Raw genomic sequence first — 22,421 nt, 5'->3', positions numbered from 1 at the left:
ATTTCTTTGTCTTGATTATATGGTACAAATTACACACAAGTCATTCTGTGTTATCAACAAGTCATTTTATTATAAATACATGTTTGCAGTTCAACTGTTTTACATTTGACAGCCAGGGTCTGAGTCAGACTCTGCAAAAGAATTAGTTAATTTGTGTAAAAATAGCCCTTTACTTCACTAGACCTTTAGAGCTAAGAGTAAAAAAAAACTTTTTCCAACATGTGTGTAAATGCACAGTTACACAGTCTGATCTCTTCCACTGCTTGTTTTCCTTGTGCAAATAATAACCCCGCGGCTGCTTCTGTGGTCAGCAGTGCTTTCATTTTCAGATGTGGAACAATTTAACTACACTACACTATTTTGCAGCCTTAACTTAAAATCAAAAAAAAAAAAAAATGTGAGTGTAATTTCACTCAAACCACATATTGATTAAACAATTCTCAACAGGTGTTGATTTCTTCAGGAGTGCGTCAAAATGTTCTCTCTGAATTTTCGCCAACGGGCACCCGGGCGTCATCATTCGTACATTCATTAACGTGATCACCGGGTCGTGGCTGACAAGTCAGAGAGCTGGGTCCAGCTCCAGCTCAAATGTCCATCCACTGAGGCCTTGTGGCAGCAGCAACTGGCCAAGATGAGTTTGAGTGGAGAATTTGTGCGTCTCTGGCATGGTGTTGAAACCAAGTGTCTCTACTCGTCCTTGTCCATCTCCGTCAGAACAGAGTAGCAAACCTTCTGAATCAGTATACCAGATTTAGCTGAAAGGGGTAGAAACAAGTGGAAAGTTAGAACATCTGCTGAGAGACTACACTAAAAAAAAAGACCGGTGGTATAGGTGTAATAACAATGACTATTGTATCATGAGCCCAAAAACACTAAAAAAAATCCTGCACTCCTCTTACCAATGATTCTGCGTAGCCACAGCGGCCTCCTATTGGCTGGAGTTTTGCAGCAGAGGAAGTAAACGGGCACTCCGGACAGGGCGATGCCGATGCCGATCAGAGAGTTGATGGTGTCGCTGTAGAGGGGCACCACCACCAGGAAGACGGTCAGGAGGCAGAAAATGATGGGGTAGAAGAGACTGAGCTGTGAAACGAGGAGAGAGGGGGAAATGGTGAGATTATGGTGTGAATTATCAACAGTAAGATGGTCATATTCAGTTCTGTAGCTCAAAACCAAAGCCACGTCAATACTTGGGGTCTTGAGAAGTCACTGCAAATATCTAAAAGTTATCATAGGTTATCGTTAAAGAATCATTATTTGTGTGGAGTATATTTAAAATAGATCTGGTTTTGGTGCACTGGGTTTTCACTTTCTTTGTGCTTTGCTAAATCCATGGAGTAGTTAGGAGTTTAATACGTTTGAGCATTGTCCAAAGACAATCATCACAATCCAAATGTTCTGGGGTTCAGGTGTAGCTGTGGACTACTATCAGGATATCTATACTTCCTGTCCAATGAACCAGCTTCAGACACAAGACCTGAGTTGAAGTAGCAAGAATTTGGCCTTAGACTGCGACCAGAAAGGGCTACACAATGTTAGCTAGCTTGCAGACATCTAGCTTGTAGACAAGGTATAACAAGATGTTCTCATCTTCATTCTTTCTAACGTGATTGTTCAACTGATCAGAAAAGAGTCAACTGATTTACCTTAAGAGGTCTTTTCCTGTCTGGCTGCTTCCAGCGCAGATATAGTTGTCCTAAAATGGACAGACCAACAAAAAACCAATAGCTGAAGCTGTAGTAGTTGATGAGCCTGAAGACGTCCTCTACACACAGGTATATGAGAGCCATGATGCCCTGCGGAGAACAACATTGGAGGTCAGGTTAAGTAAAGCGGCAGTGAGTGGGGGGGAAAAAAAGACATGATGGCAAGGGTTGACTGACGTTGAAGAGCAAGGCGGGGACGGGGGTGTAGCGGTGGACATGGATCATGCAGAGGTAGTCGGGCAGGTGGCCCTCTCTGGAGCCCACGAAGAACAGCCTTTTGAGACATGAACGCACAATGGTGATGGGGGTTGATGACTGACAGTGAGTGGGGGTGTCCATAATGCAGGGATTACGTGGCTGTACTGAAAAAAGGAAGAACCACTCACCTGGAGGAGGCCAAGATGGAGGCGTTGAGTCCCCCAAAGCAAGATAGAGCCACGGCCAGTGGAATAGTCCAGTTCATCACACCAAACACCTGGTCTGCAAACGTCTGCAATGAAAAGATAGTGGAGAGGGAAAAAAAAATAGGTGACACAGTTATGTCTATGAAGGTCCTCAGTCATCAAGGTCATGGCAATCCAATAGGTGTTTAAAAAAGGCAACTGGACTTGTAGAGTTTTGAGAAGATGTTTCCCCACTACTTCAGAGTAACTTCTTCAGTTCAGTTTTTAAAAACAATTTACTGACGGTCAAAGGAACTTACCACAGCTACAGCATCACTGTCCAAGATGGCATTCATGGGGAGGATGGTGTAGTAAGCTACGTTGGTCAGAATATAAATCACGGTCACTATGGGCATGGAAATGGCGATGGCCAGGGGCAGGTTCCTGTAGTTCAGACAAACAAACAGCAGAGGGAGGCAGGAGACATCAGACACAGATCCTCAATCTGAAATGCAGGATTTCTCTGTCAAGGGTCAAGAGGTCGATTGACCCTGTGAGTGTGGGAAGGTTGGGGATTGGAATAAGGTCCGGTTCTTTGTCACTTAATCTGCCTGAGAACTGTGGGAGAGACTTGTGGCCTAATCACATGTGTAGTCCTGATTCATTTGATCAGCATTTGGCTGAGTGAATCAAAGCCTCAAACACACACACAACTTTCAGACCTCTACATGTGCTCTTAGTTCTTATTGAAACCTATAGTTTCTCAAACTACTTGTACTTTATTTTATAATGCTCTATAAAGACAAATGGAAATTGTACGCAGCTTATTTTAAGCATGAAGACTAATTCTGAAACTAGTGTGTGATAATGTTGTCACAAGACGAGACACAAAAGAGGAAGATCGAGGTGTAAGCTCGATCTCACAATCATTACTCATTTATGTCCATGGGAGTTTCATAACTTAAATATGACAAACGAAATTTCTCCTCTCATGTGCAATTTGTTCCATGTGTGTCTTACAAAAAAGCACACACGTGATCTGGTGTGACAGTTTTTTTCTTTTGTACGTGAAAAGTAAATGATGTGGGTAGAATCTACTGTTGCCTTCCTGTGCTAAAATATTCTCCAAATTTTATTAGGTGTTAATATGATGCAGGTTGATACAGGCTTGAAGTCATACACTAGTGTTTCCTTGCTGAACTGCAACTGTAAGTGGAAATCTCTTGCTAAAATTAGCATGATTTTGAAGATGTTGTGTCAGCCATCTTTCCTGTGCTGGCAGTGAATTTATTTGTGATCTTGCTACGTCCAATATGAACAAGAGGATAGTTTATCGTGAATAAAACATTGTTTCTGTTTCTTTTTACGACTATCGTACAATAAGGAAGTGAAAAACTGATCCTTTGAGGGTACAGACTGCCGGCAACGAAGGCCGACTGTGATGTCATCACGTGGTGCCCGTGTCCGGACTGAAAATTTGTACTTGAATACACTGTGAAGACTATGACCAGCTGGCACATATGTTCTGCACTGTATAAAAAGAAAGGACAGGAAAGGACTGTTTATACCAGCTGGTGGCAGCAGTCTGAATTCATCCTTCAAAATAGTGAAATCAGCCACTGTGTGCTAGGAGGCTAGTAAGCTTGGAAGAGCTACGAACCATCATACAAAGCTGGCCTCTCCTAAATCATGCTGTTAGCCTCTGGTTTATTCATGCTAGTTCAGGGGTCTTCAACGTTTTTCAGGCCAAGGACCCCCAAACCGATGGAGAGATTAAGTAGGGACCCTGTACCTACAATATGTGTTCTATATTAAACTCAGTCCAGTGCTATTTTGCTATTTGTAAATATATATCATCATTATTATCATTTTGCATTCACTATTAAGCTATCCCTTATCCCTTTACTAAGATATGTTGGATTCATGTTAATGTGTATTTAAAGAAACTTAAATTTGTGGGAGAAATTTTAAAAAATATATATATAAAAAAAAATTAATCGACCATCAATCAAGATTTTGCGTCCTCACAGCAGTGCCCCTGTGGACCTGCTGTTGAAGACCTATGTTCTAGATCAGGGGGGTCAAGCCCATTTTACTTCAGGGGCCAGGCTCCGCCCAATTTGATCTCAAGGGGGCCAGACCAGTAAGACAGTAGCTTATTAACTTGTAAATAATGACAACTCCAAATGTTTCCCTTTACTTTAGTGTACAGAAGTACAAGTAAATGTAATGAACAACCATATCTTTCTTAAAAAGTGCAAGGTGCAAGCTCAACTGCTGATATCTTCAGTGTAATTTTTGCAAATTCATCAAATGGGCCAGACTGGACCCTCTGGCGGGCCGGCTTTGGACCCCGGGCCGTATGTTTGACACCCCTGTTCTAGATAATCATGTTGTCTTATCATGTCTTATTTGTGTAAGACACAACAAGCTGAATCAGCTTTGTATGTTGCGGCCTTAACGTCTCGAGATATGCCGACGTGACTTATCACTCTAGCCATTCCTGTATCTCAAAATGTAATCTGTTATCCCATGTTTTGCGCTGGAACAAGCTCTCCTCACCTCTCGGGGTTCTTGATCTCCTCCGTGACAAAGTTGAGCGTGTCCCATCCAGAGTAGGAGAACAGAGCCGAGTACAGAGCCAGAGCAATGTCTCCCGGATCCCGAGAGGACCCATCGAACAGGCCCTCGAAGTTCTGAGTGTAACCTGAAAACACCAACGTCGTGAGCTCAATTCATTACACAGTCTGCATACTGCAGTTTTAAATGACCTAACAGCAGATGCCTCGTATACACATGTTGTTATTTTTTTGTGCAGGGTTTGAGGTGTAGGTCGGGGATGATTTTCGCACCTTGTCCAATCTTCACCAGGCCGGTGATGATGACGGCGATGAGAGCGATAACTTTGGCGTAGGTGAAGAAGTCCTGGACCCTGGTGCCCCACTTCACGTAGGCGCAGTTCACGAAGGTCAGCAAACCTGAGGGCAGCCGAAGCACACGCACATACATCCATGTATTACCAACACACGAGCACACACGCACAACCGCGCTTGTCGGACGGTCTCGCTGGTGACATTTGCTGCGTAAACTCAGCGTGTGCCAGCGTGTTTCCGTGTGAGAGTGCGGCTGATTTAAGGAAACACTGCTGCTGACTCAAGCAGACTTTGCTGTTGTTTGTCAGATGAGGAAACAGCTGAGTGCAGCACATATAAGCTCACACACACACACACACACACACACACACACAAGGGCGCACAGTTACAGTTGTGGGCCAAAATTTAAACGCTTGAAAGGAAAATTCTGTTGCCACCACCGATCTGATGACCTTGTATATTTCGGCCCAAGATTAGGGATTTATAACCATTTCCACTTATTGACCCATAAATTTTACTACCGATGCTTTTTTCTTTATAGTCCTCTTTTATCTTTATTTAATGTGCTGGGAAAACATGTTTTTGTGCTTCTCCTCGCTACTTATCTTTCTCAAGCGTCTTATCAGCACATGATCCCTCCTACTCCAGAAAAGTAGAGATAGTAGGAATTACTACAGCAGTTAACCTAGACTCTGCCATTTAACACAAATTCCGTTTTGTTTAGAATAAAATATTTAGACTCATTTCTCTCGTTTCAAGAGGAATGCTTCTTGCATAAATCAAACTCCTCAAGTCTGATAAAGAACTGACTGATGAAACTAATTCACCTGCAAACAAGCTGAGCGGACACATTTTTATCTCCAGCTGCACTTGTCAGTCCACGCTGACCTCCACATCAGCTGGGAGTTGAGACAAGACACCGAAACAGGGACGCGTCACCCCTCTCTCCACCGCATGTCCAGCCACCGCAATCATAACACTATCGCCTTCCTGCGCATTGACAGGTGGACGATCATAACAAGTCGGCTCCCAACAGGACGCCCGCTCAAACACAACACCCAAGACGGAGGCGACCGGCGATGGGCGGCGGAGAGGGAGGCTTTGCCGCACAGGAGTAGAGGCGTGGTGTGTTGACAGTGAAAGGCTAGAAGGGTGGGAGGTGTGAGATCAGGTTTGAGACGGCCGGCCGGTAGTGGAGGTCAAACACGATCCAGATGTGAGGTGAAATGGAGATCTTTGGAAGCTGATTTGTTGTGAGCTCGCGTGCAGATGGGAAGCTCTGAAAACCAGGCCTCCGACAGTTAGCATTAAGCTAGCGTGCGATGTGATGTACGACCGCAGACCTAAAACACCTTTTTCTTTAGTGAGCAGATTTCTCCAAAGGTTAAAGGGTTAATTTTGTCAGAACTTTCCTGTACTGTAACGTTACATACTTTGACTGCAAATTTCCACATGAGATCTGACACATCTGAAATCAGCTGATTTCTCAGCAGAAGATGAAAAGATGAAAAGTCGGGATTTTTGAATATCTGAAGTCAAATTACTAAAACCTCACGTCAGAATTAAGAGTTAACAAGTCAAAAATGATAAAATGTGAGTAAAAAGTAGACCTTTGACTCACTAAGTAAAATTATAGGATACTAAATTAAAAATGTTTCACTTTGTATTCTTGTATTTTCTTACTTTTAAAAGGTTAGAAGAATCAGAAAACACAGGACATGATGTTAAGCTCGTCCATTGTGTCAATGTCTCATAATATTGACTTTGTACTCTCAAATACACTTGGGACATGGAAGCAGAGAGGAGCTTGAGAGAGATCTGTTGAAGTCCGTTTCCACATTTAAGACAAGATAAAAGTGCTTGAAACGTTGTAATGATAAAAGAAAAAGAGTCAATAATTATGTGCCCTGAGGTCAGGATTTGTTATCATTATGTACACAGATAATGAAGTGAATAATACTGATTATCTCCTCGCTATCACAGCACCTGTTAGCGGGCAGTGAGTGTTAAAAGCATGAAAAATTGGTATTTAAATGAGTTCACCAGGGGCCGTATTGTGATGGCTGGACGACTGGGTCAGAGCATCTCCAAAACTGAAGCCCTTGTGGGGTGTTTCCAGCCTGTATTGGTTTACTGCTACTGTAGCTCAAATTGCTGCAGAGGTTGATGCTGGTTCTGATAGAAAGGTGTTAGAAGGTATTTGGTGCATATGGAGAACATGCAGCGATGAAGGAAGCTGGCCTGGTCAGAGGAACACACTGGGAAACACATGGTACCAGGATGAACTATGGGAAGAAGGCAAACTGGTGGAATTGGTGTGATGGTTTGGGCAATGTGGATGTTACTTTGACCCGTACCACCTACCTAAACATTGTTACAGAGCATGTGCACCCTTTCATGCAAATGTTTTTCACTGATGATGGCCTCTTTCTGCCACAACCACAAGTGTTGACTTTGCCTCCAAATTCCCCAGATCTCAAGCCATACAAACAAGTCTGATCTGTGGAGGCTCCACATCGTAACTTAAAGGATCTGCTGCTAACATCTTGGTGCCAAATGCCACAGCACACCTTCAGAGGTCTAGTGGAGTCTATGGCTCGATGGGTCGGGGCTGTTTTGGCGGCAAAAGGGCGACCAACACAATATTAGGAAGGTGGTCATAATGTTATGCATGAGCCGTGTATAGTATGAGAGGTCAATGCAAAATGTTCTAAGTCAAAATAGTTATATTGCTAATAGCAATAATACGTCATAATTAGGAGATCAATTGTAAAAATTACTAAATATAAATCAAAATCTGTGGTACGTCAGTGAGTCAGTGAGATTCAACATTAAAGGATGGTAAATTATAAGATAGCAAGTCAAATTTAGACTTTTTGTCCACAATACTTCACTTTGATTGATTTAGAAGCAGTCTTGCTGTTTGACCTAATCTTCTCCACTACATATTGTAAACGGATTTGTGATTACAATGCGAAAAGAAAAGACTTTAACAGAAAAAGAAATCGATAATTTGAGATGGAAATGTGACTTCTGACACACTGCGTGAAACAAATTTGAGATTTTCAATCCAAATTTCAAAATTATAAGACCATACATTATAAGATACTACGCAAAAAATTAATTTGATCAGTGATGTGACTAAACCCTGTCTCTGACCAACTGTAACAGGTCCATTTTTAATTGGTGTCCAGGGGGGCGACATTTCAGCAGATTCCTTTCAATGAGAGGTTCACTGACCAGCAGCCGGTCTTGCTCGTCTTTAAGCCTCTCACCTGTGCTGAGCTGTCAGTAACCTGTTAGCCTCTCAGGTCAGAGTCTCCCTTCAGTGAGCACTTTATCTCACGCCTATCAGCCCTCCTCCAAGCAGTCCTTATCAGCGCGCGTAGCACGAATGTGTATGTGTGCGCGTTTCTAAGACTGTGCTGGTGCACCTTTCAGTACGGTGGCTGGGCAACGTAGTTATACTGATAGCAAACTGTATGAATACCTTGAATGTCAGCGCTTATCTGGGAGATATTCCCTTAACGAGCTCTCTCTGTCTGGATTCTTGTCTCTGTGTTTGGTTGCCTGAGTGTTGGTATTTCTGTGTTTGTGGAGTAGTGCTCGGTTGCCTCGGTGAGCACTTTGGGGATTTTCTTATTAGTCTGATTAATGCAGTTCATCAGCTCTGCTCTTTCGTGTCTGGTGTCCATACAGGAGAAAAGGTTAGCTCTGCCTCTACGAGGAGTTTCCTGCTGCTCCTAGTGACTCGTGTCCACGCTGTGATTTGAGGCTGAGTAAAATTGCCTTTTCCCTTACTTCCTAACTCAGATCTTAGTTCCTCTTTCATCTCCCGTCAGCGCTGATACAGACCTGCTGACGGAAGCCCGGGCGTCATCGTTTTTCACTTCTCTCTGTCTCTGGATTTCACGTGCTTTGTCTACTTGTGAGGCTGTGGCTGGTGCAGACATCGTCATAAGCAAATATCACTCACGTACTGACACACACGCCCGTCCACACACACTCCAGACATGTACTTACATATGCAAGCAGCAGCTAGCAGCCTGTTGGCCAAGTATGGGGCTATACAGGTGGGGAAGATGGGCTGCACCATGTAGTTGGAGAACGTGATGGCGATGACGGCCTGGCTGGTCGGCTCGATGATCAGCAGGGACGTCCAGAGACGGATGAAGGCGAGAAATCCCCCGAACGCCTCCAAGATGTAGGCGTACGAAGCCCCGGACTTGGTGATCGTGGTCCCCAGCTCGGCGTAGCACAGGGCCCCGAACACGGAGAAGATCCCGCCGACGGTCCACACCACCAGGGAGAGGCCGTACGAGGCGCTGTGGATCAGGACGCCCTTGGGCGAGACAAAGATCCCCGAGCCGATCATGTTCCCCACGATCAGGCAGACCCCGTTCAGGAGGGAGATCTCCTTCTTCAGCTTCATGGACTCCTGCGAGCCTTCGGACTTCAGGGATGGGGCGGCACCGTTCGGCGCCTCTTGCGTAGGAGTGGGGCTGTACGACGCCATTGTTCAAGTTTATTCAGTAGTTCTCTAAATAAGATTGCAGTCACAAATTAAGAGTTCCTTCGGCCTTGACGTGCGATGGAAGATTTCAAGTTTTCCTCCGGCTATCTGTGTTTATCTCCCGCCATCTGTTAAGGGAACACACACACAGTCATATCAGAGATGCCGTTACCACGGACACTGATTGTCACATATATTAAATACTTAAATACTGTGCTGTTTCAAGTCAAACAAAAACATATTTGCATGCCAGAGACGCTAACACGGGAACAAACTAAAAAAACACAACAGTAGTGTGGACACTGCTGGATTTGAGAGCGGTTTGGCGGATTGGAGAGCCATTGGGCCGCACGGCAAATGGCCTTTTAAGGTTGAGTGTATTGACAGAGAGAGAGAGGGAGAGGAGCAAACATGCCTGAAAACACCGGCCCTTCACTAGTAACCGCAAGCTGAGGAAGAATTAGCGGCTGACACGCACACCGTCTCTCAGAGCCGCCCAGATATCCACCTACACACACACCAAGAATCTGACAGTGTCAGCGTTAGTGGCCGTGTCACATGTTTTCCAAAGTTCAGTACGCTCAGCTTGTACGGAGTTTGACGATGAGACGGACACGTCAGGCGCGCATGTCCAGTCGCCTTTCTGCACCAGTAAAATCTGTGCAAATAGACTCTGACTTTCCACAGCGTAATGTACTGACACACAACTGAATTGCCTCAAATTGAATTAAGTGTTAATGAAGCTTTGAATGAGAAGGAAATGTTACACGACTAAGCATCCACCGCAGAGTAAATTTGAAAAATGAGATGTTATTTTAAGATGGACTCAGTGATCTGCTGATTGTTCTATTGTTCTATCTTCTGACATTTCCCTAACACCGCATACGTCTACATGTATTTAAAACTCTTACTTTTAAAGTTTTAGCCCTTCTCTTTAACAAACGGATGCATAAATTGATCAAACTAACTACTAAGGTCTTTCGCTGATGAACAGTAACAAACATAGTTGCATTAAACTAAGAACGGTGGCTCAGACTATGGAAAACTGGTGCTTAGGAGACCACAAAATTAGTCAGAAACATGAATCTAGATAGAAAAAACGATGACGCGCATGCACGTAAAAACTGATCCTGAGATAGTAAAACAGAAGACGTCAAATGCGCAACACGACTCCAGAGGTAGAGGAGACGCTTAAAAACAAAATGAAATACCCCGATTTGAACATGCACACATGCTTTAGTCTAGCTTTGAACTGAAACGTAGAATGAAAATCAGACACTCGTGAGTTCGCGAGGAGAAGAGTAGCTGAAGTTCAGGTACCTTAAGGCAGCAGCAGGTCACAGCACGTGGGTTCAGGAAGGACTGCAAAGAAGAAGAAAGAGAGTCGATCAAATGCCCCGGCATGTGACACGTGCAATGGACACTGATAGGCAGGGCTCTGACAGAAAGCGAGTACAAGGTACAAAAGCTGCTGATAAGTAGTCCTCCTTGAGTTATTCAAGGTTACATCCTGGATCCAGGAACTCCTCTGAGCTCAGCTGTATGCTGCAAGTCAGAGATAGCTGGCTCAAGGGGGCTGAACCAGTAACATAACAGCATGATAACATACAAGTAATGACAACTACAGACTTTTTTTTCCATTTGTTTTAGTGCAAAGAAGAAAATTCAGAGAATGTTTACATTAAACTATGCTTTTAAACAAAATGTCTTAAGAAAAATAAGTGCTATTTGGGCACATTGCTGTCTGCTGTTTAGCCTTGGGCCTCAGTGTTGTTCTGTCCACTTCTCTTGGGAAAACATTAGCCAAATTAAGAACAGCGGTTATTTTCATTGAAAAACTGTAGTCGTCTGTCTAATTTTTGCAAATTCACGTTGCGTGCCAGATTAGACCCTCTGGCGGGTCACTTCTGGCCCGCTGGCCATATGTTTGACACCTGTGCTGTAAGTGCAAATCGCACTCCCTTTGCGGCGATTAAAAAAGCAGCAGACAATGAGACGAACACTGCATTGTGTTTTGATGAGTCAATATGTCATATGGAAGATAGAAAAGATCTGACAGAAGACACTGAGATATCAGGAGACGGCTCATCTGGCTCCAGGTTCTATCAGAACATCCTTCTCTTTTTGTTAATATTCAAGTCCACAAATGATAAACTGAGTCTGTTACTCTTGTGTGTTAATGGTAACAAATACCTGAGTCAGTCGGTAAAGGCTTGTTGGGCGGATGCAGTGGAGTACGAGCAGCTGTTTGGGGGAGACTCACCTTCTCCAGATGCTCCTCCGCTCTGGTCCTCTCTAAATCACTGCATCAGTCTTGCCGGCTGATCAGAAAAGATGCGTCATATTCGACTCCCCTCGGCCGCTCGGCGTCTCATGGCTGAGTCTCTCCTTTAAAAAATCGACAGCAAGCGCCCTTCCTGCGTCTTCCTCTTGCGTCTCCGCGCTTCTGTTTCCTCTTGTTTTCACTTTGCGCCGCTGCGCTCCTCAGCTGATAGACTTGTGGCTTTTATGCGCTCCTGACTTCCAGCCCTTTACTACCAAGGAAACGAGTCAGGGGGGAAGGAGGGGAGGGAAACAATCCATTGCCACGCATTGTGCCTCCTGAGTGAGTTTCGCCTTAAACCTATCGGCCCCTAATTAAATTATCGGGCACTTCAAACAGGTGTTATCGCCGCTAGAGGAACTGGGCTGTTGCCTGTGGCACATCTGATAAATGCTGAAGCGAGAACAACTGCAAGCAAATGACAATAGGGACATTATTACGCATTTAATAATGTAATGCGCCGATTTGCTGACACAGTTTTAAGTGCAAGTCATTATAGTGATTCTGATCAGGCACTGAAATGGATGGAAGATGCGACTGAGATTAATAAGCATCGTCACCAAATGATATTCGGCTAATTATTTGAGTGCTCTTCACTTCTGTACAGGAACAAAATATATATATTTAGGTTTAATTATGCGCCGTCAAAGTCTTTATCGTTTGATGGGGAACCATCAGTGGACGGTGGCTCCCCCTTGTGGATTTAAAGTAGACTGGCGGACATATTATACATTGTGGCTCTGGACTTTAAGTTCATGGTGACCTTAATCACATTGACAATCAGGTTTATTGCCACATATTCTCACAGATATAAGGAAATGGTCCAATAAACATCAGCGCATGTAAATAAAAAAAAAGTAGCGCGAAAGCACCGCCTGTTAAAACAAATACAAATACATTAAACAACCCGCCCAGTCTCCATGGCCTGCAGTTATCCACTCTGGCCTGAATGCATCCTCCAGCCTGCCAAATGCTTCTTATATTAAATCATTCTAGAGGCCAAGCAGATAAAACACCATTGAAGTATTGAAATTGCATTAAATGTGTCTTCATCATTGTTATAATGTTCAGTTTCATGTTGGAAAAGCATCAGAAAGGCGGCCACTCAATTTTTGGAGGATGCAGTTTATGGAGCTGCTAAAGTGTTTCTGTTGAACAGTGCTACAAACCACAGCCTCTAAAATGAACATGAATCAACAGCTCTGTCGGTTATTTTAAACAAATGCTGAATACCAAAGCCTTCATGAAGATAAGAATTAACACAGGATGTTAAGCTATGTTACTGTGTTAAACAAAACACATACTGATATATACACAAATAATCTAGTTTTAATAAGAAGTATTTTCTAATCCAATGAATTAAATACCCAAAAAGTTTAAGTTTCTTGAGACATTTGTGTGACCTTTAAAAAAAAAATGTTCACGAATTATAAAAAAAACTACACTCACTTTCCTCATAGTAATTCACAAAATAAAAGAGCCTGCAATGGTATAAAGTTTAAAGAATACTGACTAAAGACTCTTGGCTGTTCTTCCAACCAAGAAACTCGTGCAACACATTAAAACACCTTTTAAAGACTTTTCCGGAATAAATTGTCAAATAAGTGCTAACTATCAAGTTCGTTTATTCAGATCACACATTAGTGCTTAACACGCTGCTTTTTTACTACTAGTATAGCATGCTGTTTCAAATAAATACATACCAAGAACAACTGATGTTAGGATGTACCTACTAAAGTCACACATGAATGGCAGCGTTAATTACCAAAACTGAAATGAATGAATGGTCGGTGTGGAGGTCTTAATCTTAGAAATGGGTTGTTGATTCCCCATTGAAAAGAGACTAAATGAGCATAAACAATAACCTTTAACACCTTTAAAATCTTTTGAGTTGACTTGAGTCGATTAACGCTTATTGATGAGTGATCTGAAGTCTGTAAATGCCTCTATCACACCTTGGGGCTTCTATATTCTATCCGTTCCTTTATATAACCATTTTCTTTGTCCCCGTTTTTTTTTTTTTTTTTTTGATTGAGACACGTCTCTTGTCACTCATGAACGCATGTGGACAAACTTCTCACACATGGCTCCTTTCACTCCTTTTGTCCCACTCTCGGCCCTGGGCATTCTTTTCCTTGGTTACCGGTTGTCATGGTTTCAGGAGCCCCTGTAGGCTAAAAACTGTAGGGATTAAAGGCGGCCATTTTGGGGACAGCTGGACCAGGTTGGTCCCTGTTGCCCCCTGTCCCGCTCCCAGTCACTCTGGGGGGAAGAGGGGTGGCATTGTGTGCGGATTAGAGCTTCCTGTGTGTCAGCTCATTACATGTGGTGGTGGGGGCACGGCGGTGAGGGGGGGTGAGTAGAAAGAGTGAGGGAGAGAAATGAAAGAGAAAATGAAAGAGAGTGCATATAAAAGAGAGTATGACAGAGAGCGGGGAGGAAAAGGCAGGGGGGGAGGGAGGGAGGGAGGGGGTTTAGGGAGGGAGGTGGTAGCCTCTACAGCTGCACCCTCAATCACACTCATACAGGCCCTGATTATCCTTTTCACACACACATACAGAGTGCTGGGGAACTGAAACATATTAAAAGACACTGAGGGCAAAAAAAGGCAGAATTAGGAGACAGCTAGCCCGGCTCCCCAGACAAAGGACCCCCTCCTCCCAATCCAGACACACAGAGAACTGGAACAAACAAGAGAAAACTGACCACAGCGTGCATGCCGGTCGCACACAAAATAAGAGTCATGCAAGCAGAATACTTAATCAGATAAATGAATTCAGTGAGACACAAGCTTTAACTGGACTCAGACAAACAACAAACAGGTCTCTTTACATTGCCATTTTTTTTATTAATCTTTTACACATCACATGGGAACATATTTTGTCATTGCTACCAAAAAAAAAGGTGGTGGGGGGAGGAGGGGTACACAGGGGAAGCAAAGCATACAAAAACTAAACTGATCTAAGCAGGAATGCAGCGAGTGCAGACAATTTGTGTAGAACGCTCTCAAGTGCTTTGAGAGAGCGGGAGGTGGGGAGGGACATAACGGACGGGGCTCATCGTCGTCGAAGGTTTAAGGATGCAGATGAACAACAAGAAAAAAGGACAATCGTCAATAAGGTCATGTGCTGCTGGCAAGGTTTACAGCTCTACGTAAAGGCCTGTTCACAAAAAGTACTGATAATCTAGCACAGTCGTCGTCATTATTATTATCAACGGCGTCACAGTAAAAACAATCAATTTGCTAGCACGTGTTTGTTTCAGTAGATGTTTTCGGGCAGCACAGGGCACAGTGCAACTCACAGTACAACTCAGCACATTAGAAACATGCATTCAGCAGCATCACATTAAAAACAAAAGGAAAGAAGAAAGTATCAATAAAAAGGCATAAAAAGTAACTGCAGCTCATATATACAGACAATGGCCATTACTAATTTGGCCTGTTTTGGTATGGAGTTCATTTTGTACTATTAAGGATGCTCCTCTTGTTTTTTTTTTTGTTTTTTTTTTGTTTGTTTGTTTCTTTTAAATCAGCTTATACCGCTTGTTTAATATCGCACAGTATGTGCCGAAATAGGTGTCAGCAAAAAAGGCACAAACGATTCTCATCATGGTAATGCTGCAAGTAAGTGTGTGTAAGATAAGGCCTCACCGTGGTCTTTGAAATACAAAAATACATAGCTAAAATACTACATTCACTTTTTTTTTTTTAATTGTACTACAATATAAACTAGTTCTATCTGTCTAATTCAAAAGGTAGATGTGAATTAGTAATGCTAGAAAACAAATTCTATAATAAAAATACATTCCCTTGTCAGGACCGTTTAAAAAATGACCGCAGCCGTTCAACAATGCTAACTTCCTATGCCGTAGTGTCCGTGGCCTTGCCAGCTGTATCAGAACTGACGCTGATTGGTAGAGGATCCGCGCCATCACCTTTCTCAGGGGACTTAGCCAATCCTTGCTTTTCATCTTGTTGTCCATCCTTTTTGGCTGAACTACGATCCTCTGCAGCATCACTGGTTAGCGCCTTAGAGGGGGTGTTAGACATCACTCCAGGGTGTGTTTTCATATGGCCCTGTTGATGGAACAGAAAGAGTAGCCATTTATAGAAAAAATGAATAAATCCACACAACAAGACATGACAATACACTACCACTTAAATAGCTTCAAAAAAACACCATCAAATCCTCTCTAATTCTTACCTTCAGTCCGCTTCGACTGGCATATGCCTTTCCACAGTGGGAGCAGCTGTAGGGCTTGTCTGGGCGAGGAGGCTGGGTATGTGCTGCTGGGGCTGCAGTAGAGGGCTCAGAGTCCTCTGACGGCCTTTCTGCTACATCATAGCCCTCCTCCATTACAGTGTCTTTCTCCATTTCTGAATCCAACGGTAGCAAAGACTCCCTAGGTGTGGCGCTTTCACGCTTCCCTTTTCTGTGGGCAGCGTTGCTCTCCTGTGACTCATTTGGTCCGCCGCCACTGACCTCTTCTGCTTCTACTTTTGGGCTGACAGGAGGGGTTAGTTCAGGTACGGGATTTGCATTTTTTGGGTTTGAACTGGGACTTGTAGTGGGTTCATCTGCGGAGCAGATTTCATCTTTGTTAACCCCAGTTTGCAGCTTGTCATTTTCAACAGCAGGCTTTGAAACACAGAGTGAAAGAGGGGTGTCATCGGCCTCTGAATCTCCATTCTCTGCGGCTGAATGAGAACCAGCTAAGGGTGCTTTGAAAGGGCTAGTGCTGCTCAGGTCAGTGTGGGTCTCCTCCTCAGAGTATGCGGAGGGATTCACTGGGCTACCATCAGCTGGGGCGTTGTCAGCTAGACGCAGGGGGTCCTCTGCTCCTGCTGAGGAGGGATTATGGGTCAGAGGTGGACTAACACTCGGTGTTGAGCCCTCAGATTCTTCCATTTTCACAGAAGTGTCATCATTAGTGGTGGATTTCTTAGATGTAGACCCTGAGTTGAGAGCATCAATGGGAGACTTAGAGCCAGTTGTCAGGGCCAGAGGAAGGAGTTGAGGTGCTTTAGATGGGGAACTACTGGATTCATTCACCCCATTATCAAAGGCAACACTTGCTGTTTCTGCACCATCTTCAGGTTGCATGTCTTCGTCGGGTGGTATCTGCCCTCCCAGATGCAAGCGGATGTGATGCTGAAGAACCAATGCGTTGGTGAACTTGCGCGGGCACAGAGGGCAGGAGTTCAGGGCACGGGCATTGGGTGGTCTAGCACGATGAGTGGCCAGGTGGGCCCTGAGGCTGCCCTTTGTGGAGAACGAACGGCCACAAAGCTTGCAAGGGAATGGACGCTCTCCCAGATGTGTGGCCTGGTGTAAACGAAGAGCCCTTGGGCAGCTGAGGACACGCAGGCAAACAGTACACTGATTAGCAGCCTGAGCTGTGGGCAGAGAAAGGGTAGTTGTGGTAGTTGTAGTGTCTGAACCTGAGACTCCCTGGCTGGTCAGTAGTCCAGTAGCATTAGCACTAGGGCTTAGTCCAAGAGCAGCCAACATTTCCCTACGGTAGGCACTGGAGGTGGTGGTCAGGTCATGGCCCTGTGTGTCCCCATTGGCTTCAGCAAGGCTTTGTGATGAAGTGGAGGCAGACGAGGAGGAAGAGGCACCTCCTTGTGGCCGCCTTTCAAGCTTTTGTACCAGCCGCTGCAACTTGGACGTGTCTGAGGTCTGGATAGATGTGGTGGAAGATGATGAGGAGGGAGAGGAGGTGGATGGTTTGGGGAAAGGTGGGAAGGGGAAAGGCAGCTGATGAGGTGAAGTGAGGTGGGAGGTGGATGGGTGGCCCGGGGGACGGAGAAGTGCAAGGTGGTGAGGGGAGGTACCTCCGGGAAAGAGAATTTTAGGCAGGTGAGCCAGTTGGGAGTATGGGGAGGCTGTATGGAGGGCTGAGTGAGGAGGAGTGTTTTCATCAAAGCGTTGCTGCTTTGCACCTTTAAACTGACTGCTCATGGACGAAGAGGAAGATGAAGAGGAAGTTGACAGTGCTGTGCTAGATGCGCTGGCAGCCGCTGCAACCGAGGCTCTGTTTAGCTGTAGCAATGAATGGGCTGTGGACAGCAGTGCCATGTCCACTGAGGGGGGAAGAGGTAAGGAGGAAGGTGAGGGCCGAGAAGACGCACCAGACAGGAATCCTAAAGCCATGCTCTCATTCATCCCAGGAACACTTCCTTTCACTGCATTAAATGACTCGTCATCGTCAGCCCTCCGTTTTCGTCTTCTCTGGATCGACCCTGGAGCTGATCCGCTCTGCATTTGCTCTGAGAGTGCTGGGGGCAGCAGAGAGAGGGACAGCTCTGGATTCTGCTCTCTGTGTCGCAGGAAATGAGCCTTCAGGTTCCCTCTGGTTGTAAAACGGCTCAAGCAGACCGGGCACTGATAGGGCCTTTCACCTGTATGCGACCTCAGATGGATCTGCAGTGATGAATCACTGCTTAGCACCTTCCCACAAAAGCGGCAGACGTGCTGATGACGTCCTGATGAGGAGGCAGAGGTTAGAGAGGAGCTGGACTGGAGGTCTTGGGAATGGCTGGTGGTAGGAAGGGGAGGGGTCGGGAAACCAATCCCATTGCTATGGCCAAATGAAGAGGTGTTGGAAGATTTCTCATGGAGGTAGCGAGGCGGGAGGCCCAAAGATAGGGACAGTGGGTGGAGGGAGGCAACAGATGAGCTGAGAGAAGTTGCAATAGATGTGGAAGAAGATGAGGATAATGAGGAAGAGGTAGAGGAGGATGGAGCTCTACTTCCATTTACATGTGAAGTGCCTGATTTGGAGATGGTTGGTTGGGGGAAGAGGGAAGATGGAAGTCCAGTCAAAAGTGATGAAGCCGTGGTAACTGGAGTGGCAGTGGAAGGATGTGTTGGTGATAAAGATGCTGCACCTGTAGACTTATAGTTGTCTGCACTGTTGGCCTGTGCATTATTATCTTGACCAAAGACCGCCCCTCCAAGCCTTAGAACATGTTTACAGATCTCCTCGGTTATCTGCATCTGGTGGATTTGGCGCTGCTGTAAAACCCTCAGCTCCTCTAAGAGCACTGCCAGGGTAGGAGACACCTGTACCTGCCCTTGCTCCCCTGGTGAGATGGAGGCCTGCTGCTGACCTGGACTGGAACTGCCACGGTGTGTGGGCACACACTGAGAAGAAGAGGATGAGGAAGAGGAGGTAGTGGTTGTGGCCGAGCTGCCCATTGGTGGGGAGGTCATGGTGGAGTGAGAGTTTCCCTGGGAACCAGAGGTTTGGCCCAGGGGAGGGGGCGAGTGAGTCTGGGAAGACAGCGATGGGTGCGGAAAGTCTGGGGAGAGGGAAGAGTGGGTGTTGGGGAGCGAAGTGGTGAAAGAGGCGATGTGGCTGGGCCAGTGGGGAGGAGGTGAACTCTCGCTTGGTAAGGAGGGCGCGTGGAGCCCTCCCGGGGATGGGCGAGGTGCCAGAGGTGGTTGGCAGTCTTGGAGAGAGGTTGGGGATGATGAGGAGGAGCCAGATGAGGTTACCTCTGAGCCCAGAGATGTAGAAGGTGACTTTATGCCCAGGTGGTCATCTGTGGATTGACAGAAGAATGATGAGAACTTTTTAAAACCTGAGAACTTGTGCTTGTTTGCGCTGTTGTGCAATACCGAATCTCAAATTTCCACTCATGTAAATTCATTAAAGCGTTCTGCCTCAGTTACAAAGAATGTTTGTCCCAATGCTTCCAGTTATTGTTTACCATTTTAGTTTGCACATTTGTGTGCATAACAAAAAGATACAGTTTCAGCATCAAAAAGGAATGCCTGCTAGGAAATGGCCTCGAACACAAAAATAAACAAGTGGAAGAAACTCGACAGTCTATGAGTCTTTGTAATGTCTTGTCTCAATCTGTGCTCTGCGGAGCAAAACTCCTCAAACATCTTGCACACACAAAAAAGCTCACAGACCACCTTGCTGCTATGGCAACACATTTTAGAGGACAATGGGCATCACCAAGACAACCCATAACCCCTCTTAACCCACCCCCTCCCTACAGCGGTTATGTCTTTCATCTCCCTATTCACCCTTCCCCCTTACGTCACAGTGGAGGTCAAGGGTCAGGCCATGCTAAGGGTTCTGGGCACTGTCCAGACACTCTGATTGGTCAACTAATCTGACCTCTGCCGCTCAGGGGTCGAATTCTTTCAAAATCTTGAGCACAGAGTGAGAAAGAGTAAAAAGAAAAAGAAGGGGGAGGGTAACGACAATGGAGAGACAAACTAACCATTCCCTCCTGGAGAGGTATAGTGATGGAATGAAAGACTGTAGCTCAGAGAAATTCCTTCCCTCTGACTTATAAACAAACCTGAACCTGCAAGAAGCACAACTGGCCAAACGTCTACCTTAATTTGTAAAGGTTTACCTGCAGAGGCTGGTGCATGCACTTGAAGCTGCTATATCCCATTGCAGCACAATGCAAGAGCAATCTCCCTGCCTCTCTGAAACTTTTTTTTCTCATCCATCTGAACCTCCCCCCCACCCCAACTGTGTAGGAGTATACAGTCAATAGGACTGAGGGGTGAGAAAGAAAGGGGAGGGAAGTATTGAGAAGGTGGAAAATGGGCGAGAGAGGGGTGCATGAGAGAGAAAAAAAAGCACGGATGAAGAGCAAAAGAAGAAGCGAATGGAAGGGTGGAAGATTAATCTTTACCAAAAACACTACCTTCCCTTCCCCCCAGCCATGCACCTTATTGTTAACAAATAAGAGAGTGCCCTATACTAATCAAAGACCTCCAGCAGTTAGCACTGAGCAGCCTGTTCCTAGAGGACAGACGGCCCACGAAAATGGCCACAGACGTATGTTAGTTAATCCTACTCCATTCACTTCACAGGGACAAGTTTATTGGCCCTGACCAAAGTGCTCAAGGCCTCCATTTAATAGAGCCCACTGGACTAAATGACTAGGCAGGAGGTTTCTGTAGTTGACAAACTAAACCGTGAAACTTTTTAGTCTGTTAAATCAGGTGCATTTAGAATTTGGTCATGTATGCGTAAATCTGTAAAAGTAAAGTAAATATAAGAAAAGAAAAGCCCCTCATAATAATAGACACTGAAGCCGTAAACGGCACTTTGGTAAATATTTTCAAACTCTGAAAGTGATTTCAACACGCACCCGTGAGAATACAGTTTACCTTATGCGATCTCTCAAAAGCTCAATAAAAAAGAAAAAAAAACGCATGCACACTTGGAAAGGAAAGGGTTTCTTTACCGTGAGAGAGCAGCCGTGGGCCCCCTGGATCCGCGTTAACGAGATGCTGGGGTCTCTTCTGCTTCCGGCGTGACATGATTCACGGCGAGTCAAACAGAGAGGGGGGCATCAGTCGGTTGAATGGCACTCGGCACGTTTTTGCGCTCTTGGGCGAGCTCCTGAACGCATCCAAAGTTCAAATGTCACGCAATTCCCTCGAACCCTTGCTTAAAAAGAATGAAAGGTGTTTAATCTGTATTAAAATATCGGTCTCTCATGGAGGAAAGTTAAAGAGAGCGGTGTTTGGAAATCCGCCGGGCTCCACCGTGTCATATGAAGCCACCGTTGAATGCGTGTGTGTGGCTGTTTTCTAAAGTCTCCTCTCCCCCAAAAAACTTGTCCAATTTGCGCCCCTCCTCTCCCACTGCTGCCCCGCTGCATGCACATACAGGGAACACACACACACACACACACACACACACACACACACCATGCACACACACAGAACCACTCCTTGTTCTGTGATATTTGCATTTCAATGGCGTATAACACACAGCCTCCCTGGTTCACTCTTTCTCTTTCTCGCCAGCTTTATTTTTTTTTCTTTACACACTCACGCCGCAGCTATAAACTTTCAATAAAACATGACAATGGCGTCAAAGCCGTTGGGTGCCTAAAAAACAAATTAAAATGGGCGTAAGATTTGGCTTTATGTTACAGATAAATGTTTTAATCATGGCGGGGAGAGAATAAAATCATGGGTCTAATTAAGATGCAGCTAAAGAAATCCAACAGGTGACTTATGAACCACCTGCTTACAGCACCCATTAGCGCTCCATCTACTGCCTCATTTGTAATCATAAGCGAGGTAGATTAATAATAAAATTATACGTGGGGCTGTAATATCCTAATAGCAGATGCTTTCCATCAAAAAGAGTCGAGAATCAGTCTTCCCGGTGTTGTTATTGTGCCACATGAGAACTGTGCGGGCGATTTTTCTAACCTTTGATTTCCATAGGGCCAATTATCAACAGCAGTGCAGTGAGCAGCTTCTGTGTGCAAGTGGGGCCACACATCCATTCCACATGCATGCATGTAATTCGTGTGTTATCACCAAGCCCTAATACCCCCCCACCTTCCCTCCCCTCCGAAAAAACGCATCTTACACTGGAGCTCTATTTAAAAGGCAGAGAATAGATGGGGATCTTTGACAATGGCGAGCTGGACACAGTTGAGTGAGCATCTCCCCTCTCTCACTATGAACCCCCGGATCCACTGCTGCACAGCACAATGCCCCTCTTTCACCCCCCGCCTTTGCTCCTGTACCACGTGGAGAAATGGATAAAAGCAAGAGAGAAAAAAAGTCGGAGGAGGTGGAGGAGGAGGGGGGGCCATATTTAAGTAGGTGTCTC

The 22,421-nt window shown here is 45.2% G+C and overlaps 2 protein-coding genes across 3 annotated transcripts; both read right to left on the bottom strand.

Annotated features, from left to right (window-relative positions):
* Nucleotides 1-48: 48 nt before the first annotated feature.
* slc7a7 (solute carrier family 7 member 7) lies at nt 49-12,044 on the bottom strand. 2 transcript variants are annotated; one of them, XM_047591646.1, is made up of 11 exons: nt 11,672-12,044; nt 10,799-10,840; nt 8,989-9,606; nt 4,945-5,070; nt 4,655-4,799; nt 2,413-2,536; nt 2,096-2,199; nt 1,887-1,983; nt 1,650-1,799; nt 903-1,086; nt 49-758 (listed from the first exon to the last, which is right to left on the bottom strand). In XM_047591646.1, the coding sequence occupies exons 3-11, from the start codon at nt 9,479-9,481 to the stop codon at nt 691-693; spliced, it is 1,491 nt and encodes a 496-aa protein (XP_047447602.1). In that variant the 5' UTR covers nt 9,482-9,606; nt 10,799-10,840; nt 11,672-12,044; the 3' UTR covers nt 49-690. The 2 variants fall into 2 exon arrangements, with proteins under 2 accessions (XP_047447602.1, XP_047447593.1); XM_047591637.1 differs by having other exon boundaries at nt 11,742-12,044.
* Nucleotides 12,045-14,628: 2,584 nt separating this feature from the next.
* On the bottom strand, nt 14,629-21,413 carry si:ch211-212k18.5 (sal-like protein 2). The gene is made up of 3 exons (XM_047591625.1): nt 21,031-21,413; nt 16,007-19,353; nt 14,629-15,879 (listed from the first exon to the last, which is right to left on the bottom strand). The coding sequence occupies exons 1-3, from the start codon at nt 21,104-21,106 to the stop codon at nt 15,664-15,666; spliced, it is 3,639 nt and encodes a 1,212-aa protein (XP_047447581.1). The 5' UTR covers nt 21,107-21,413; the 3' UTR covers nt 14,629-15,663.
* Between the last annotated feature and the right edge of the window lie 1,008 nt (nt 21,414-22,421).

This window comes from Mugil cephalus, chromosome 1, assembly GCF_022458985.1.
Source record: "Mugil cephalus isolate CIBA_MC_2020 chromosome 1, CIBA_Mcephalus_1.1, whole genome shotgun sequence".
Lineage (NCBI taxonomy): Eukaryota > Metazoa > Chordata > Actinopteri > Mugiliformes > Mugilidae > Mugil > Mugil cephalus.
Note: the sequence above shows the minus strand (reverse complement) of the source record. Positions and strands in the feature narration are given on the sequence as shown.

Coding starts and splice junctions, on each gene's coding strand:
- slc7a7 (XM_047591646.1), bottom strand. CDS start 9,481: ATGGCGTCGTACAGCCCCACTCCTACGCAAGAGGCGCCGAACGGTGCC. Junction 2,537..4,654: donor GAGATCAAGAACCCCGAGAG/GTGAGGAGAGCT, acceptor TCTGAACTACAG/GAACCTGCCCCTGGCCATCG. Junction 1,800..1,886: donor TCCCCGCCTTGCTCTTCAAC/GTCAGTCAACCC, acceptor TGTTCTCCGCAG/GGCATCATGGCTCTCATATA.
- si:ch211-212k18.5 (XM_047591625.1), bottom strand. CDS start 21,106: ATGTCACGCCGGAAGCAGAAGAGACCCCAGCATCTCGTTAACGCGGAT. Junction 19,354..21,030: donor CCCACGGCTGCTCTCTCACG/GTAAAGAAACCC, acceptor GTCAATCCACAG/ATGACCACCTGGGCATAAAG. Junction 15,880..16,006: donor CCAGTCGAAGCGGACTGAAG/GTAAGAATTAGA, acceptor TTCCATCAACAG/GGCCATATGAAAACACACCC.